General features: G+C 42.2%; 1 protein-coding gene and 1 pseudogene across 2 annotated transcripts in view; both read right to left on the bottom strand.

Annotated features, from left to right (window-relative positions):
* Positions 1-6,735: 6,735 nt before the first annotated feature.
* Positions 6,736-20,549, bottom strand: part of Bub1b (BUB1 mitotic checkpoint serine/threonine kinase B) — an 85,127-nt gene continuing 71,313 nt past the window's right edge. Inside the window, exons 19-24 of one of the 2 annotated variants that reach the window (XM_045157344.1) lie at positions 16,831-16,980; positions 13,241-13,383; positions 11,778-11,949; positions 10,799-10,905; positions 7,102-7,264; positions 6,736-7,067 (exon numbers count right to left, since the gene is read on the bottom strand). In XM_045157344.1, the coding sequence (XP_045013279.1) occupies positions 6,984-7,067; positions 7,102-7,264; positions 10,799-10,905; positions 11,778-11,949; positions 13,241-13,383; positions 16,831-16,980 (819 nt within the window). In that variant the 3' untranslated portion in view covers positions 6,736-6,983. Of the gene's footprint in view, positions 7,265-10,798; positions 10,906-11,777; positions 11,950-13,240; positions 13,384-16,830; positions 16,981-20,549 lie in introns of both variants that reach the window. The other variant, XM_045157345.1, reaches the window with a different exon arrangement.
* On the bottom strand, positions 16,216-16,393 carry LOC123463024 (annotated as a pseudogene).

The following is a 20,549-nucleotide window of genomic DNA, read 5'->3' as shown; positions in this document are numbered from 1 at the left end:
GGTGGAGGGAGGACTAATCAAAATCTAAGAGGATATAAATAAATCATATGGAATCCTCTAGTTTTGGACAATGGAACACTCAAGAGCCGTAGATCGCTGCTAGAAAATTTTCAGTGCCAGGGATGGGATACCTTCCAGTGAGTTGTTGGCCAGGGAGGTCCCTGATGCCCCCAAAACATTATAGGCCATTGTCGAGGCCCTTGGTTTCCCACCAGGAGTAGATGGTAAGACCCTGAGAAATCCTGCTGGAACTGAGCTGATAACCTCCTCCATGTAGACCAGCTGACAGAAAGCTGGAAGAAGCCATTCTACATGCAGTTCAATGGGAGAAAGAGATACCACCAAGTGAAGATACTCAACAGTGGTCACTGCAAGCCTTAAATAATTGGCCAGCCAGGCCAAATAAGCCAACAGGTGCAATAGTGGCACGTCTGACATGGTGGAAACTAACTGCCCTCCAATTGGACTGGAGGCCCACTGCATGGGAGGGAATACATCCCTGATACTGAAAACTTAAAACGGGTAGTCATGAGCCCTAGGGGTGTAACATCTGCTGATGTCTGGATAAATGTATACAGTATGCTTACCAAACTGCCCAGTAAGCACTTCACTTAATATTCATAACCTTATATTAATGCTACTCTCACTTTGGGTAAAGAATCTTTTCAGATGGCAGCGACCTTGGGACGACTCAGAAGGTTATCATGGTGCTGAAAGAAGTGACTGGAGTACTGAGTAACATCTTGATCACATCTTCCAAGGCTCAGGGTCTAATGCGGAAGAGGTGGCAGGAAGAATGTTAAGAGCCAAAGGAAGGGTAGAACTCCTTACAACGTGCTCCCTCCAGACATAAAATGGCCTGGATATCCATGACCTCTTAGTGCCTGACACTACCTGCACAAGACCATCGTAAGAAGAGGAAAAGATCATGACATCAAAATAAAAGAGGGACTGATTGAGATGGGGAGGGGACATGATGGAGAATGGAATTTCAAAGAGGAAAGGGGGGAGGGCATTACCATGGGATATTTTTTATAATCATGGAAAACGTTAATAAAAATTGAGAAAAAAATAAAATAAAATAAAATAAAATTATTTTTATTTATTATTTGTAAGCAGAGAGAATGAGAAGAGGGACAAAGAATGGTCATAGTAGGGTCTCCAGCCTCTGCAAACAAACAATAGATGCATGTGCCACTTTGTGCACCTGGCTTTCTGTGGGTGTTGGGGAAATGAACCCAGGTCATTAGGCTTTGCAGGCAAGTGCCTTAACTGCCGAGTCATCTCCCTAGCTCCTACTTATTCTTTAAAAAAAAAAAAAAATATATATATATATATATATATATATTTGTATTTATTTGAAAGGTTATGGGGGAGCCAGGGCCTCTTGTTGTTGCAAACAAATTCCAGATACATGTGCCACTTTGTACATCTGGCTTTACATGGGTACTGGGGAGTCAAACCCAGGCTACAGGCTTTGCAAGCAAGCACCTTCAACTGCTGAGCCATTTCTTCAGCCTTAGAAAGCATTTTATTCTTTTTTTAATTTCGTCGGTGCAGCGTCTCATTCTAGCCAAGGCTGACCTGGAACTCACTCTGTAGTCCTGGGCCAGCTTTGAGCTCATAGCAATCCTTCTACCTCTGCTTCCAGACTGCTGGTATTAAAGGCATGTGCCCATGCTTGGCTAGAAAGCATATTACTGATAGAACATTTAAAACATTTAAATGAATTTTTTTAAAATATATTTATTTATTTATTTATTTGAGAGTGACAGACACAGAGAGAAAGACAGATAGAGGGAGAGAGAGGGAATGGGCGCACCAGGGCTTCCAGCCTCTGCAAACGAACTCCAGATGCGTGTGCCCCCTTGTGCATCTGGCTAACGTGGGACCTGGGGAACCGAGCCTCGAACCGGGGTCCTTAGGCTTCACAGGCAAGCACTTAACCGCTAAGCCATCTCTCCAGCCCTTAAATGAATTTTTAGCATACCACAAATAGAAGCTTAGATACATAATCTTCAATAATTTAGAAGCCACTTTGACTCTTGTATTAATTACAAGTAAACCTTGTCTTTATGTTAGAATAACAAGGCTTCTCAAATTTACTATTAAAACAATCTAACAGGGCAGGTATGGCCTTTAATCCCAGGGAGGCAAAGGAAGAAGAATCACTCTGAGTTTCAGGCCAGCCTGGCACTACAGAGTGAGTTTCAGGTCAGCCTGGGCTAGAATGAGACCCTGCCTTGAACACAAAGCAAACAAAAACAAACAAACAAAAGTAACCTGTGGGCTGGAGAGATGGCCTAGCGGTTAAGGCATTTGCCTGCAAAGCCTACTGACCTAGTTTTGATTCTCCATTACACAAGTAAAACCAGATACCCAGGGTGATGCACTGATCTCAGGTTGTTTGCAGTAGCTGGAAGCCCTGGGGGAACCATTCTCTCTCTCACTCTCTGCTTGTAAACAAATAAGTAAATAAATAAAAATCTAACATTTATTAAGCTTTTTACAACAGAGGAAGAAAAATTTGATGAAAGTATGGCCTATAATTTCTCAGCCTAAATTATCCCAATAAAAAACCCAATATGGGCTGGAGAGATGGTTTAGCGGTTAAGCGCTTGCCTGTGAAGCCTATGGACCCCGGTTCGAGGCTCGGTTCCCCAGGTCCCATGTTAGCCAGATGCACAAGGGGGCGCACGCGTCTGGAGTTCGTTTGCAGTGGCTGGAAGCTCTGGCGCGCCCATTCTCTCTCTCTCCCTCTATCTGTTCTTTCTCTCTGTGTCTGTTGCTCTCAAATAAATAAATAAAACTTGAAGAGAAAAACATTTAAAAAAAAAACCAATATGCTTCATGGTCAGAGCCTCAATGTTCATAAATATACAAACTGAACTAGCTGTCCTTTCTTCTCTTCATTCCTATGCACTCTCCTCTAAAGCCATCACATTTTGCTCTCAGATATGCTTAAAACCTAGGCTGCAGCTACCAACCAACCTCAGGTTCTGTTGTCTATAAGGAGGAATCGATGCCATAGTCAGCTCCATGCTACTGGGATGAATCTTCAAACTAAATACAGTTTATGGGAGGAACAGGATTTATTTCAGGCTTACAGATCCAAGGGAAGTTCCACAATGGCAAAAGAAAGAGGCTGATACCCTTTCACAGATCCAAGGAGAGAAGAAATCACCACCAGCACCACCAAAAGCAAGCACCAAACCAGCAACAAAACAGGGACCCAGGCAGAACTCACTGTGCTTACCTTTGGTTGGAATTAAGATCCGTCCCCAAACATATCTTTGGGCTACACCCCAGAATCTGACCCTCAGTGACAACTCTTTCAGCCAGGTAGCTGGAAATCCAAGTTACAAGGTTTCATGAAACGCCTCAGGGGCCAAGTGTGGTGGTACATACCTTTAATCCCAGCACTTGGGAGGCAGAGGTAGGAGGATCTCCATGAGTTCGAGGCCAGCCTGAGACTACATAGTGAATTCCAGGTCAGCCTGAGCTATATAGAGTGAGACCCTACCTTGAAAAACCAAAAAAAAAAAAACCCTCCTCAGTCTATCAGGGAACATAAATTCAAACTACCACACAGGGTAAACTGGTGCTAATGGCAAGGCATCCTGAAACTACAGACATGGCCTGCCAGTATCTCTGCACTAATCCAAGGCCTACTTACCTATGGGCTACTCCTTGATGATCAACCAGTAGTGAAAAGTCTGTTTTTTGGGGCTGGAGAGATGGTTTAGCAGTTAAGACACTTACAAAGCCTAACTGAGCCTGGCGTAGTGGTGCACGCCTTTAATCCCAGCACTCGGGAGGCAGAGGTAGGAGGATTGCCCTGAGTTTGAGGTCACCTTGAGACTCCATAGTGAATTCCAGGTCAGCCTGGGCTAGAGTGAGACCCTACCTCGAAAAACAAACAAACAAACAAACAAACAAACAAACAAACAAACAAACAAACAAACAAAAAAGCCCAATTGACTCAGGTTCAATTTCCCAGAACCTACACAAGCCAGCTGTACATGGTGGTGCATATTCATTTGCAGTGGTTAGAAGCCCTGGTGTGCCCATTTCTCTCTCTCTCACACACACTCTAACAAATAAATTCTAGCTCAGGCTGACCTGGAATTCACTATGCAGTCTCAGGGTGGCCTCGAACTCATGGTGATCCTCCTACCTCTGCCTCCACCACGCGTGACCAAAAGGAAGATTTCTTATAGGAGGTTGAAGCCTCTAACAGAAGCCTCAGGCAAGTGAGTATACAAGTATTTATCAACGGTGAGAATGTACTCCATAGTCTCTTTTCAAACCAAGTGAAAAATTCTGCTTTTAAAACTTGTATCTAGCTGGGTGTGGTTATGCACGCCTTTAATCCCAACACCAGGGAGGTAGGAGATCACCGTGAGATCGAGGCCAGCCTGAGACTACATAGTGAATTTCAGATCAGCCTGGGCTACAGTGAGACCCTACCTCAAAAAACAAAAAACAGACAAACAAACAAAAAAAAATTGTGTCTTTTTTCTTCAGGTCTATCATGCCCTAGTGAGACAAGATTAAGAACAATTTCAAGGGCTGGGGAAATGGCTTAACGGTTAAGGCGCTTGCCTTCAAAGCCAAAGGACCCAAGTTTGCTTCCCCAGGACCTAACTAGCCAGATGCACAAGGTAGAAGACACATCTGGAGTTTGTTTGCAGTGGCTGGATGCCCTAGTGCACCCATTCTTTCTCTCTCAAGTAAACAAATAAATAATAAAAAAATGCATTTTTTAAAAGAACAATTCCAAGCTTTTACAAAAAAACTAAAGCTTTCTTCTCCAAAACAGACAAACATAAAATGTAAGGGAGAAACTGGGTGTGGTGGCGCATGCCTTCAATCCCAGCATTGAGGCAGAGGTAAGAGGATCACCTTGAGTTCAAGGCCATCCTGTGCTACAGTGAGACCCTACCTGTAATCCCAGCTCAATCTCTTTAGAGATTGACACAGGAGCGTCTTTAGTTTCATGAAAACTTGTGCTACATAGTGAGATGGTATGTCAAAGAAAAGTAAAACTACACCTTATGCTTTTTTTTCTCTCTTTTCCACCTTGTGCTTTTATGCTTATGTAAAGAGAACTTTAAGACATGGTAGGTCCTATTGGTCACATACCAATTTCTCCTCTCTACAAGGGATAGTTGGAGTTGGATGAGGCTGGAGACTGTAGGGAGGGGTGGCAAAACAGTTGTAAATTATCAAGTGTATTTTTAAATTGTCTTTCCACTTCTGAGTGTATTTTTAGGAACAAAGTTTTGTCCATACAGCAGTATTGCTGTCAAGGTTGCTATAGAATGCACTACACAGTAGTTAAGCCTAAATCTAAATTTACTATTCAGTGTCAGAGTATGAATCATCTGTCAATTCAGTGAATTAAGAAATAAAAACAGGGCTGGAGAGATGGCTTAGCGGTTAAGTGCTTGCTTGTGAAGCCTAAGGACCCCAGTTCGAGGCTCGATTCCCCAGGACCCACGTTACCCAGATGAACAAGGGGGCGCATGCATCTGGATTCATCTGCAGTGGCTGGAAGCCCTGGCGTGCCCATTCTCTCTCTCTCTGCCTCTTTCTCTGTCGCTCTCAAATAAATAAATAAAAGTAAACCAAAAATAATTAAAAAGAAAAAAGAACTAAAAACAGCAGAGAGGTAGAGGTACTTGATTATGTAATACATAGAAGACCATATATCATTTTATATCATTATTATAACAAGAAAATGCAAGAATGTTTGAAGGGCTGTGCTTTGGTTAGGAGCACATATTTCCTAGTACCCACATAAACAAGATGTACCAGGTGGTGCACGAATCTGGAGTTCCTTTGCAGTGGCTCGTGGCCCTATGCACCCATTCTCTTTATCTGCCTTTCTCTCAAAATAAATAAATGCTACATTTTACTCTATGGAGCTAAACATTCAAACTCCTACATCTGTTCTTTTTATTCTCACCTGCTGCTTCCTCGCATCTTTTATTCTACTTTGATCCTTGCCTCCTCTAATTCATTCTGCAATGGAATGTTGATTATTCCTCTTCTGAAAGGTTGCTAAACCATGTTCAAAACTCCTCCCGCCCCCTGCATGTCTTCAGATGTAGGGGCCCATGCCTTTAATCCCAGCATTTGGGAGGCTGAGGTAGGAGGATGGCTGTGAGATTGAGGCCAGCCTAGAGCTACAGAGTGAGTCTCCAGGCCAACCGAAACTACCATGAGGACCTTACCTCAAAACAAACCAACCAACCAAACAAAAACCACCATTTTTCCCCAACAACCAAATATAAAACTGAAAACATTTAAATATAAGTATCATATACAAAATGTAAATTTGTTGCCCACGTAGTGGTGCACACCTTTAATCCAATCACTAAGAAGGCAGAGGTAGAAGGATTGCTGTGAGTTCGAAGCCAGCCTGAGACTATGTAGTGAATTCCAGGTTAGCCCGGGCTAGCTCCAGGCCCTACCTGAAAACACAAATAACAACAACAAAAATAACTTTGTCGGGGTGGGGTTGTATCTATGATTTTACCTACTTTCCCATCTGCACCACTTACTAGGTCAGAAACATCTAACAAAATGGCTGGCTGAGTTGTTATCCTATCGTAACTACTAAATCTAGGATAAAAAGTTTCCATGGTAAAAATAATTCCTCTCTGAAAAATTAAGCCATTTATTATATCTTAGCTTGCAATATATGGATGGAATTCTAGAAGCACAGACTTGACAAATACTATTTTATTATTATAAAATACATGCTGACCATAAAAGTACATATTACAGAATATAAAAGGGCAAAATACAGGGGAAAGTAGAAAGAAAAGGGTAAACAATAATGAAGTATCCATTTCCACAGAACCCATTCAGAATAAATCAAATGAGGCTGACAGTGGGCACAGTACTCTGAAAAACAGTGTTACTTAGAAATAGGCCTCAACTAGCAAGTAGACAAGTAGTGTGTCATAAGTGTCCTAAATTACACTATGTTCGATCCAGTGTTGCACAATACAGCCATCAGTTTTGGGCAGGAACCTGTGAGGAACTTGACTGCCTATCTTGCTGAAAGAGCAAAGTCATAGGACTAATTACCTTCCCTACCTTCCATAAGGCTTTGTTTAGGTGACCTTGGAATGGGGTGTCAAAAACCCCATTCATTTCTGCTGCAAGTTCCCTCAGAACAGACACTGTGGACTCATCACTGGCATTCAGAATCCGGACAAAGAACTTATTCCACAATTCACCATCTTTTAGCCTAAAAATATATAAAAACCATTTCAATCAAGATTAGGCAAATAGAAATTAAGAATCTTTTTAAGCTTAACTCAATAGTACATTAATGAATCAAGATTACTGGAGGTAATACCCAGAACTCTAGGATTAAAATACTCCTTTGAAAACATAGGGGGGGAAAAAAAACACTTCACCATGGAAAAGCCATTAATTCAATGCACATAAAAGAAATTCTCTCAGGCTGGAGAGATAGCTTAGCAGTTAAGGTGCTTTCCTGCAAAGCCCAAGAATCCAGGTCCAATTCCCCAGGACCCATGTAAGCCAGATGCACGAGGTAGAGCGTGCATCTGGAGTTTGTTTGCAGTGGCTAGAGGCTCTGGTGTGTCCATTCTCTTTGTCTTCCCCTTTCTCTCTCTCTTAAATAAAATTTAAAAATATTAAAATTTTCTCTCATCTGAACCTACAAATATCCCCTGCATATTAAACAGAAGAAAAAGGGCTGACGAGATTGCTCAGTGGTCAAGGCACTTGCCTACAAAGCCTAACAACCTGGGTTTGGTTTCCCAGTACCCACAGAAAGCCAGATGCACAAAGTATCACATGCATTTTGGGTTTGTTTGCAGCGGCTGGAGGCCCTGTCATGCCCATTTTCTCTGTCTCTCTTCTTTCTCTGCTTACAAATTTATAAAACAAACAAACAAACAAAAAACAACAGAAGAAAAAGAAATTTTGTTTTCTGCCTAGCTTCGGTAGAGTACAGGTTATTTATTTAACAGATTGCAGTCTCTTTCCCACCCCAGCACTTTATAATTTTCTTAGAATCCTAAACTCGATTAAAATAATTTGCTTACTTACTACTTTAAAACATATTTCTTGGGCTGGAGAGATGGCTTAGCGGTTAAGCGCTTCCCTGTGAAGCCTAAGGACCTCAGTTTGAGGCTGGATTCCCCAGGACCCACGTTAGCCAGATGCACAAGGGGGCGCACGTGTCTGGAGTTCGTTTGCAGTGGCTGGAAGCCCTGGCGCACCCATTCTTTCTCTCTCTCCCTGTCTCTCTGCCTCTTTCTCTCTCTGTCACTCTCAAATAAATAAATAAAAATAAAAATAATTTATTTATTTGAGAGACACAGAAAGAGAAAATAGAAAAAGAGGGCTAAAGGGATGGTTTAGCAGTTAAGGTGCATGGTTGTGAAGCCTTAAGGACCCAGGTTCAATTCCCCAGTACTCATGTAAGCTAGATGCACAAGGTGGCCATTGTCTCTGGAGCTCATTTGCAATGGCTGGAGGCCCTGGAGCACCCATTCTCTCTCTCTCCCTCTCTCTGCCTCTTTCTCTCTCAAATAAAATAAAAGAATTCTGGAAATTAAAAAAAAAAAAAAAAAAAGAAAGACAGACAGAGAGAAAGAGAAAATGGGCACACCAGAGCCTCTAGCCACTACAAATGAACTTCAGATGCCTCTGCAACACCTTGTGCATCCAGTACTGAGGAACTGAACCTGGGTCCATGGCTTTGCAGGCAAGCACCTAAACTCCTTAGCCATCTATCCAACTCTTTTATTTTTAATCCAAAAACTTCTGTTGCTGAAGAGGTAAGACGGTTCAGGAAGGCCAGCTAACTCTACCAGTTTCTGCTTGGGTGTGCCAGAGCTAGCTGATTCATAGCTAATAGGAGATGCCTGACACTCCTCTGTCTTACATTATGTTTCAAGGCATTTTGTGTTTTTATCTGTTCTGTTTTTTCTCGAGGTAGAGTCTCATTCCAGCCCAGGCTGACCTGGAATTCACTCTGTATTCTCAGGATGGCCTTGAACTCAAAGCAATCCTCCAACCTTTGCCTCCCGAGTGCTGGGATTAAAGGCGTGCGCCACCATGCCTGGCTTCATGGCTATTTTAAAAGTACACAGAAGAGTCAAAAATGACTGGCCAAGTTCTGAATTAAAAGAAGAGGAAAATATAATTTGATATATTTTTTAAATTTTTATGAGCATTTTCCATGATTATAAAAAAATATCCCATGGTAATTCCCTCCCCCCCCCTCCACTTCCCCCTAATTTGATATTTTGGATAGGCAACACTAATTTTTTTTTTTAATTTAAGAATAACCAATAGGTCATAAATTGAAAAGCTTGTGCTGTGTTGTAGTTTAATTCCGGTGTCCCCCATTAACATAGGTGTTTTGAATGCTAGGTTCCCAGCTGATGGAGATTGTGGAATTCATGCCTCCTAGAGGCAGTATATTGTTGGGGGTGGGCTTATAGCCAGTGTCCCCTTTGCTAGTGTTTGGCACACTCTCCTGTTCCTATTGTCCACCTGATGTTGGCCAGGGGTGATGTCCACCCTCTGCTCATGCCATCATTTTTCCTGCCATCATGGAGCTTCCCCCTCAAGCATGTAAGCCAAAATAAACCTCTTTTTTCCCCCACAAGCTGCTCTTAGGTGGATGATTTCTACCAGCAATACGAACCTGACTGCAACATACTGGGAAGTTATTAGCTATATGTTAAAGTGGTGCAGGAGGTATTCAGTTTTATGAGCAGGTTTGAGGGAATACTAAGGTTTTGAAGCCAAGTAATTTTCTCTCTCTTTCTTTCTTTCTCTTTCTCTTTTGGTTTTTCGAGGTAGTGTCTCACTCTAACTCAGGCTGACCTGGAATTCCCTATGTAGTCTTCAGGGTAGCCTCGAACTCATGATGATCCTCCTACCTCTACCTCCCAAGAGCTGGGATTAAAGGCGTGTACCACTATGCCCGGCTAAAACCAAGCAACTTTTAAGAGATCACTTATTTCTTCACCAGGAACTTCTGTTCTTTGGTTTGGATCTACTCATTCATTAAATAATAATCTCATATCAGCATATAATTTAGAAAATGAATTCTCTTCAAGAGATGCTTCTTGAGTTTTGGTAACATAGCTATTAAAAGGGGGCTTAAAACTAGCACCAACTGGTTAGAAAATTATTCTTCTAAAATGTTTCCACTAACTCTTTTGAACTGGGGAGATTTTGTACAATTGCCTATATGATATACCCAGGTTCAGAATGCCCTGAAGCCAAGAGTTTACATAATATTTTCTTTTCTTTCCATTTTTAAAAGTTTTTTCTCAAGTTTTATTAACATCATCCATAATTATAAAAAACATCCCATGGTAATACCCTCCCTCCCCCCACTTTCCCCTTTGAAATTCCATTCTCCATCATATCCCCTTACATACTACTTTCAAGTGACAATTCCTGTACCCTGTACCAGGAGCTCTGCTGATACTCTACTGAAAACAGGCAGAAATTACTGGTGTTTGATTTAAGAAAACTAACATTAGTGAAGTATGATGCCGCACACCTTTAATCCCAGCACTTGGGAGGCAGAGGTAGTAGGACTGCCATGAGTTCGAGACCACCCTGAGATTACAGAGTGAATTCCAGGTCAGTCTGGCCCACAGCAAGACCTTATCACCAAAAACAAACAAACAAAAAAACACCCCTAACATTGCCACTGCAGATCATTGACCAAAAAAAAAAAAAAAAAAAAAAAAAAAAAGACCCGAAATCACCCAATACTTACTCAGAAGTATTTTGGCTAAGTTTCCAGAGGAACCCATCCCAGAAGACCTGTAGGTGTTCCTTGAACAATAGTAAATGTGCTAAATCTGCTATGCCAAATAGGTCTACCTGAAATTACAAAAGGTGCCATCAGCTAAAGTAGTTCTCTGTCTCTATTATGGAACTCATGTATATAGGAAGTTGACAAGCATTACAGAGCTTAAGTTTATTTCATGACATAACATTTTAATGGAACGTTCCTTATAGGAAGGGAAGTTTCCCAAAGAAATGATCTAACACCACTCTAGAGATTATTCTTAGGAATAAACAATAAACATTCTCTGGACTACCAACTATGAAACTATTAAATTTGCTTGGATTTCAGCTGTGACCTACTGTGGTCTGCATGACTATTTCAGGTTCACCATACACATCAATCAGCAAATACCTTCTATCTAAAAGTAAGTCAAGAGACTTTTGCATATAATGCCATCATATACAAACACTTTACATTTGTCCCAATGTCCTTTTGTACACATTACTGCATTTAATCTTTACATGTTTTTACATTTCTTTTTGTTTGTTTTTGGGATAGGGTCTCGCTTTAGCCCAGGCTGACCTGGAATTAGTCTCAGAGTGGCCTCAAACTTATGGCAATCCTCCTACCTCTGCCTCCCAAGTGCTGGGATTAAAGGCATGCGCCACCACGCCTGGCTTGCATTTAATCTTTATAAGTTTGATATATAAGGACCAGAGATTATTATCTTCATTTTAAGGGGAAGATCACAGAAAATGACTTATAATATGTTTGCACGTGAATATGTATATTCTTCAGCACTGTGAAAAATGGTACATATAACTTGACTTGGTGATACAATATTTGAAAACTAGGTCATCTATTTTAGGAGAGTCAATACTAGTAAACACTAGCTTTCATAGATTATCTAGACACAGAAAAGATTAAGAAATCTCCATATTGTTCAGGCTTGCCTTACACTTACCTGGTAGGGAGAAGAACAGTTAGCCAGGATCTTTTGTCCTTCCATGATCTGTACCGTCCGAAAGCCACTGAGGGTAAAAACATCTAGCTGTGCCCTAAGGTCAACACTGTAGGAAAAGTCCACTATTTTCAAAGCTTGACTGTTCCCATTACAATCATAGGGATCGTGGATTCTGAACACAGATTTAAGAGAAAGAGAATAAAAATAGGCCATGAAAGAGGCTGCATAGGCTGGTCTTTAAAAAAAAACAAAAACTGCAGTTATGCCTTAGCTATGACAATGGCCCCCTCCAGTGGTTAGTTCAGAAACTGCGTAGTAGGAGCAGCGGCAAGGTCCACCCAAAGGGTGAAGATGGGGAAAACACTTCCTCCTGCAGCCTCCAGGTACATATCACTCTAGCCTAGGCTGATTTAGAACTTACTCTGTAGTCCTAGGTTGCCCTCGAACTCATAGAGATCCTCCTACCTCTGCCTCCTAAATGCTGGATTAAAGGTGTGTGCCACCATGCCTGGCAAAAGGTTGAAGGTAGTGTGGTGACAGAGTACATGTAGAAGACAGTGCATGGCCACCACAGAACATGTATTAAGGCTCTCTACTACATACTAAGTGCTGGAAATAGAGAATAGGCTTTTGCCATAGAGGGGTCATAGTCTTTTTTTCTTTACTATAACAGACGGGATTTCCAAATATCAAGAGATTCTGCCCTCTTGAGTTTTTTGTTTAAGGTAGAGTCTCACTCTAGCCCAGGCTGACCTGGTATTCACCATGTAGTTTCAGGGTGGCCTCAAACTCACAGTGATCCTACCACCTCTGCCCCCTGAGTGCTGGGATTAAAGGTGCGCACCACCATGCCCAGCTGCTGCTTGAATTTTTAATGAAAACCAAAATAAGGTTGTTTTTCATTAAAATGTTGCCTATAATGTAAAATTTTGTTTCAGTTGAACCAACACCATATTTTACCTTACTCTTTTTTTCAATTTTAGCTCTCCCTAAAAAAATACTTCAGCTGGGCATGGTGGCAAATGCCTTTAATCCCAGCACTCAGAAGGCAGAGGTAGGAGGATCACCATGAATTTGAGGCCACCCTTAGACTACACGGTGAATTCTAGGTCAACCTAGGCTAGAGCGAGACCCTACCTCGAAAAACAAAATCAAACCCTTCAAGTCAGATGTGATGGCACACACCTTTAATCCCAGCACTTGGGACAAAGGTAGGAGGATCACTGTGAGTTCGAGGCCACCCTGAGACTCCACAGTGAATTCCAGGTCAGCCTGAGCTACAGCGAGACCCTACCTTGAAAAACAAAACAATTTATTTCTTTTAATATATCTCAATGCTTACTGACATATACATAGCAAATATTCTTTTACTATATTCACAGATGACATTCATCAAAAGGCATAAATAATTATCCATGTTTGAAAAGAAAGCTGAAAATTATAAGAAAATGAAAAGAACCTACCTGTTTCTTAGGATCAAACTCTTCGGACTCAAGTCTCCATGAACTATTTCAGCTTTGTGGAGCTTCTCTACTATTGTCAAAAGGTTGCATATAATCAACACAGTTATTTCATGTGTAATAAATTCACTGTGCTGGAGAAGATCCTAGAAAGAGAAGGACAGGAAACTACTCAAGTTGGTGCCACAACATTATACTGGATATTTGACAGCTGCTTTGTATTCCCAGACACATTTGCAGTTTCTTCCTTCCTTAATTCCTGTCTCTCTCTCTCTCTCTCTCTCTCTTTTTTAAATTGATGCAGTGTCTCATTCTAGCCCAGGTTGGCCTTGTAACTCACAGTGATCCTTCTAACTCAGCCTCCTGAGCACTGGGAAGTAAGAATAAAGGACTCTCCCCACTCCCCCAGGTAGGGTCTCACTCTAGCCCAAGGCGACCTGGAATTCACTATGTAGTCTTAGGCTACTCAGGCTCTCCTCGAATTTACAGTGATCCTCCTACTACCTCTGGACTCTGAGTGCTGGGATTAAAGGCATGCCACAATGACCAACTTTTTAAAAAAAAAAAAAAAGTTTTGTTTTTATGTTTATGAGACTGAGCAAATGGGCACACAAAGGCTTCTAGCCACAAAAAGGAACTCTAGAGCCGGGCGTGGTGGCGCACGCCTTTAATCCCAGCACCCGGGAGGCAGAGGTAGGAGGATTGCCATGAGTTCAAGGTCACCCTGAGATGACAGTTAATTCCAGGTCAGCCTGGACCAGAGTGAGACCCTACCTCGAAAAAACAAAACAAAACAAAACAAAACAAAAAAAAGGAACTCTATACACATGCACCACCATATGCATATGGCTTATGTGGGTTCTGGGGAATCAAACCTGGGTCCTTACACATTGCAGGCAAGTGCCTTAACCGCTAAACCATCTCTCCAGCCCATAGACTTAAAAAAGAAAAATAAGGAATTTTACTTTTATTTTTGAGGCAAGCCCAACAGACTGGCTTGTTTTTTTGGTTTTTTTTTTTGAGAAAGAATGAGTGTACCAGGGCCTTCAGCCACTACAAACGAACTCCAGACACGTGCTCCCCCTTGTGGATCATCTGCGACATTGCATGCTTGTGTCACTGTGAGTCTGGCTACGTGAGACCTGGAGATTCAAACATGAGTTCTTAGGCTTCACAGGCAAGTGCCTTAGTTCCTAAGCCATCTTTCCAGTCCTGGCCTTATTTATTTATTTATTTTAAATTTCGGTTTTTAAAGGTAGGGTCTTGCTCTAACCCAGGCTTAACTGTAATTCACTATGTAGTCTCAGGGTAGCCTTCAACTCATGATGAACCTCCTACCTCTGCCTCCTGAACGTTGGTGTTAAAGGCATGTGCCACCATGCCTGCAGGGCTCCTGACATTTAATGACAGAGAGCAAGAGCAAGAGAACTGGCACACCAGGCCTCCAGCCACTGTAATTGAACTCCAGACATATGGGGCACTTTGTGCGCATGTGCAAGCTTGTGCATGCATCACCTTGTGTGTCTGGCTTATGTGGAACCTGGGGATTTGAACATGGTTCCTTAGGCTTTACAGGCCAAGAGCCTTAACTACTAAGCCATCTCTGCAGCCTAGGAATTTTACTTTTTAAAAATTATGGGGGGGTACCATCTCTCTAGTCCTTTATTTGTTTATTTTTTGGATTTTTGAGGTAGAGTCTCACTCTCGCCCAGGCTGACCTGGAATTCACTATGGAGTCTCAGGGTGGCCTCAAACTCATGGGGAGCTTCCTACCTCTGCCTCCCAAATGCTGGGATTAAAGGCATGCTCCACCACACCTGGCCTTTTTTTCCTTTTTGTTAATCTAGTCCTATTTTTTTTTCATGGTAAGGTCTCACTCTAGTTCATGAAGGCTTGGAACCCACTCTGTAGTCTCAGGATGGCCTCAAACTCAGTGATTCTCCTTTCTATCTCTGCCGCCTGAGTGAGTGGTGGGATAAAGTAATGCACCATCACACCTGGCAATTAAAAAAATATTATTAATATTATTATTTTATTGTTTTTTGAGGCAGAGTCTCACAATAGCCCAGGCTGACTTGGAATTTACTCTAGTCCCAGGCTGGCCTCAAACTCATGGTGATCCTCTTACCTCTGCTGGGATTAAAGTCATAGGCTACAATGCCCAGTTTCTTTTTCAGAAGTCAAATGTTATTTAAGAATATATGTGGGGCTGGAGAGAGTCTCATGTTGACCTACAACAGCCAGGCTGTCCTGGAACTCACAGCTATCCTATCTTTGCCTCCTTAGTACTGAGATTAAAGACATGCGCCACCACACTGGATGCTTTCAGTTATTATTATTATTATTATTATTATTATTATTATTTTGGTTTTTCAAGATAGGGTCTACTCTGGCTCAGACTGACCTGGACTTCACTATGTAGTCTCAGGTGGCCTCTAACTCATGGTGATCCTCCTACCTCTGTATCCTGAGTGGTGGGATTAAAGGCATGCGCCTCCACGCCCAGGAGATGCTTTCAATTTTTTAAACAATATTTATTTATTTGAGAGAAAGAGAGAGAGAGAGGGGATTAAGAGGCAGATAGAAAGAATGGGTTCAGCTGGGCCTCTAGGCATTGTAAATGAACTCCAGACACATGTAGCACCTTGTGCATCTGGCTTTAAATGGGTAATGGGGAATGAAAGCTGGATCCTTTGACTTTGCTGGCAAGTGCCTTAACTGCTAAGCCATCTCTTCAGCCCAGTACTTTCAGGTTTTTTTATTCCCCAGTCTCTGTAGAGACTGTCAAAAATTGCCAATGCCGGGCTGGAGAGATGGCTTAGCGGTTAAGCGCTTGCCTGTGAAGCCTAAGGACCCCGGTTCGAGGCTCGATTCCCCAGGTCCCACGTTAGCCAGATGCACAAGAGGGCGCATGCGTCTGGAGTTCACTTGCAGTGGCCGGAAGCCCTGGCGCGCCCATTCTCTCTCTCTCTCCATCTGTCTTTCGCTCTGTGTCTGTCACTCTCAAATAAATAAATAAATAAAAAATGGACAAAAAAAAAATTGCCAATGCCAACTATATTTCACGTTGTCATGGCGTTAGGAAACATTTTCAATTAGCAATAATTGTGCCTCAAATAAATCTTACTGGCTACGATTCTGCCACTGTGCAAAGCTTACTTTCAGTTTTTAAGTGGTTACTTCTAGGGTTAGGCATGTTGGTACATGCCTGTGATCCTACCATTTGGGTGACTGAAACAGAACAGTCTGTGCTACACAGTGCTTGACTATTATTATAGGCCAGCCAGGGCACCACCAAGACCCTATATAAAAGATAAGTAAGTAAAGCCAGGCATGGTGGTGCACATGGGAGGCAGAGGTAAGAGGATTCCCATGAGTTCGAGGCCACCCTGGACTCCATAGTGAATTCCAGGTCAGCCTGAGCTAGAATGAGGCCCTATCTCAAAAAACCAAAATAAATAAATACGAATAAAAAATTAATTAAAAATTCATTGTTTTCTAGATGATTGAAAGTTTGTATTATATTTCTTTGATTAATGGAGTAGAAATCTTTTGAGATTTTAAAATTATATGGTTTTAGTATTGATACAAACCTCAAGGGTGGAACAGTTTACATACTGGTACCAAATAATATAGCCATCTTGGAATTGATAATAGTTGCAAAACTGAAAAATTTCTTCATTTAGACGTTCCTTTAACTTGAGCTTGATATAAAAGTCCCATGGCACAGGTTGAGAAGACACCTGTAAGATAGTATATTTTAAAATTGTGTAACTCCAAAGTAAGAGCAATTAGAATATGTAGTCATGGTTGGCATATTGCAAATACAGTTCTTTGACTGGGGAGATGATTCAGCAGTTAAAAACTCACTTGCTTGCAAACTATGCTGGCCTTGGTTCAATTCCCCATCATCCACACAAAGCCAGATATAAAAAGCAGTGCAGATATGATGGAGAGCAGATTTATGAAGCAGAAAGTGGGAGAGGGGAGGGAAATACCATGGTTTCTTGTCTGTATGTATAGAAGTTGTCAATACAAGTTTATATGTATGTGTGTGTGTGTGTGTGTGTGTATGTATGTATGTATGTATATATATATATATATATACACACACACACACACATACACACACACACACACACACAAAGCAGTGCACAAGTCTGGTGTTCATTTGCAACAACAAAAGAATCTGGTATGTACATACATATGCATGCGCATGCACACACACACACACAAATATAGTAAATAAGAATTTAAAAAGTAAAAGTAACACATTTCTTAATGTGGTCTATACACACAATGGAGTCCTATTTAGCCATAAAGACCAGAATCATACATACAAGAAAATACATGGAAATAAAGATGATGTTAGATGAAATAAGAGAAAGACAAATATCCCCATGTTTTATCATATGTAGGATCTAGATTTAAATATATACAACACACACAGAGGAAATGAAAGTAAAAAGGGGACATTAAAGTAGAAAGGAAGAGGCCTAAAGAGAAGGGGAGGAAAGAATAAAAAGGCGATAGGGAGGCTAAAGAGAAGGCTTAGGGGTTAAGGAGCTTGCTTACAAAGCCAACTGACCCTGTAGCCACATAAGTCAGATGCACTAGGTGGTGTATATTTGTAGCAGCTACAGGCCTTGGTGCACCCATTCTCTCCAACTTTCTCTCTGCCTCTTTCTCCCCTGCTCTCTCAAATATATAAGTAAAAAATATTTTTTAAAAAGACAATAGGGGTGCTGGGCATGGTGGCGCACCAGAGGTAGGAGGATGGCTGAGAGTTTGAGGCCACCCAGCACCTACATCCCCCTTATTTCAGAAAACAAAGGGATTATTTCCTGGAGAACATATATATATATGCCTATGACATGAAAGCAGAAGGGGACTATTGGAAGGGGATCAATGGGGGGATGAAAGAGGATGACAGTGAGTAGGAGCAAAGTAATTATATACATATGTGAATGTCATAATGAAACCCATCTATTCTAACTTAAAAAAAAAAACAGAAAACAAGATTAAGCCAGGAATGGGTGCACACCTGCAATCACACCACTTGGACGTAGAGGCAGGAAGAAGACTGAAACAAGTTTGTGCCAACCTGGTCTACATATAAGTTCCAAACTATCCATGAGACTTAAAAAAAAAAAAAAAATCAGCCAGGCATGGTGGCTCAAGCCTTTAATCCCAGCACTCGGGAGGCAGAGGTAGGAGGATTGCTGTGAGTTCAAGGGCACCCTGAGACTACAAAGTTAATTCCAGGTCAACCTGGACCAGAGTGAGACCCTACCTCCAAAAAAAAAAAAAAAAAATCAAATAAGTAATAACAAAAGCCATACAATTCTTACAGTCTCTCTTCATAATCCAACAGATATAATAATAAAAAGAAATCTGCCATCAAAGACACAAGAGCAACACAATTCTGGAAACTGGAGAGTAAAAGCAAACAATATACCTAGAATACCCCAAGAAAGCAGATTCTAACACCGGAGAAAAATGAAGGGCAAATACATTCATATAAGACCATATAAGTGGAAGGAGTTGAAACCTTGGCCTAACAGATACCTTGCAGTGCTGTAAGTACAGCTTGATGGACTATTATGGTCAGAGCTACAAGACCTGAATGCAGTTAAGAACTATGGACTGTGAGGTTTGGCTTATGAGAGTGAGAAAGAGCTTTGCCTGGACTGGGTTAGCAGTTTATGCAAGAAACTTGCTCTTATGCCCATGTCCTGAGAATTTGTACAGGGTTGCTTTGCATAGGAATGAACTGGTGTGAGCAGAGGGATATGGCACAGAAAGAAAAATCTTTGGGTGAACCGTTGTCTATTCAGCTGCAACTGAAAGATTACAACCTTTGAGACTGGGCTAGCTGATCTGTGCTGGGGTAACAGGAAGAATGTCGACTCTTTTGAAGGGGCCTGAGCGCTCAAGGAGTGTCCTGTTCTTCAAAGTCTGCTTTATTCCCCTTTGGATTAACAAATTGGCACCCTACCTGGTATCGTGGAGTATAAGAAATGCTGGAAAGAGGGTCATTGAGTTTGTAACACAGTCTTGTGTTTTGGAAATGGCCATGGGCAGTATGAAGCAGGTTTGCTGTTTGCCTGCATAGAGACCCCATGGGGCCATGAGGATGAACCGTGGATTGCAGTGGAGACCCAGTGGAGATGCTGGGACCATGAGATGGCTGCCAAGGAGCTGCCGGCCCCAATGAAGTTTCCCAGGACTGTGAATAGCCTAGCTGGAGGGGCGGAATTGGAATGCCAACTGAGGAAAAAGGTTGACCACTATCCACAGAACGGGTCAGCTTATCTACTTGATTATTAAAGCCATCCTCCAATGAGGTCACCTTCTGATGAGCACTGACATGGGACACAAGTATCCTTATATCCTTTGCCCATTCAGAGAGGCCTATCCACATACACCTTCCCCAAATGTCCTTTTCACCAATTTTCTAATTGTGCTCCTTCCAAGACCCAGACCATCCAGCCAAACCATTGGCCACAGCCCATGAGTCAGTGTATAACCGCACATCTGGCCATTTTTCCTTCCAAGCAAAATGCACAACCATATGCACTGCCCGAAGTTCTGCCCATTGTGAAGACTTCCCTTCTCCACAGTCCTTCAGAGTTGTCCCAGAAAGGGGCTGTAATGCTGCAGCTGTCCACTTCTGGGCAGTGCCAGCATAACGTGTTGAACCATCTGTAAACCATGCCCTAGATCTCTCCTCCTCAGCCACCCCTGTCATTGCCCAATGGGCCCACAAACAAAGTGGCCATGGTGGCAGAGATGCAGGCTATGCATGGGCCCAACAACATGGACTTCCACTACTAAGGCTGACCTGGCTACAGCTACTGCTGAGTGCCAAATTTGCCAACAGCAGAGGCCAACTCTGAGCCCCTGAAATGGTAGTATTCCTCGGGGAGACCAGCCAGCAACCTGGTGGCAGGTTGACTACATTGGACCTCTTCCATCATGGAAAGGGCAGCGTTTTGTCCTTACTGGAATAGACACTTATTCTGGGTATGCAATTGCCTTTCCTGCACGTAGTGCTTCTGCCAAAACTACCATCCGTGGGCTTACAGAATGCCTTATCCACCGTCATGGCATTCCACACAGCATTGCTTCTGATCAAGGAACTCACTTCACCGCCAAGGAAGTACGGCAGTGGGCTCCTGATCATGGAATTCACTGGTCTTACCATGTGCCCCACCATCCTGAAGCAGCTGGCTTGATAGAACGGTGGAATGGCCTTTTGAAGAAACAGCTACAGTGGCAACAGCTTGGAGGGCTGGGGGAGTGTCCTCCA

This window comes from Jaculus jaculus, chromosome 8 (genome assembly GCF_020740685.1).
Source record: "Jaculus jaculus isolate mJacJac1 chromosome 8, mJacJac1.mat.Y.cur, whole genome shotgun sequence".
Lineage (NCBI taxonomy): Eukaryota > Metazoa > Chordata > Mammalia > Rodentia > Dipodidae > Jaculus > Jaculus jaculus.
The sequence above is the reverse complement of the archived record's forward strand: the minus strand, read 5'-3'. Positions and strand labels throughout refer to the sequence as shown.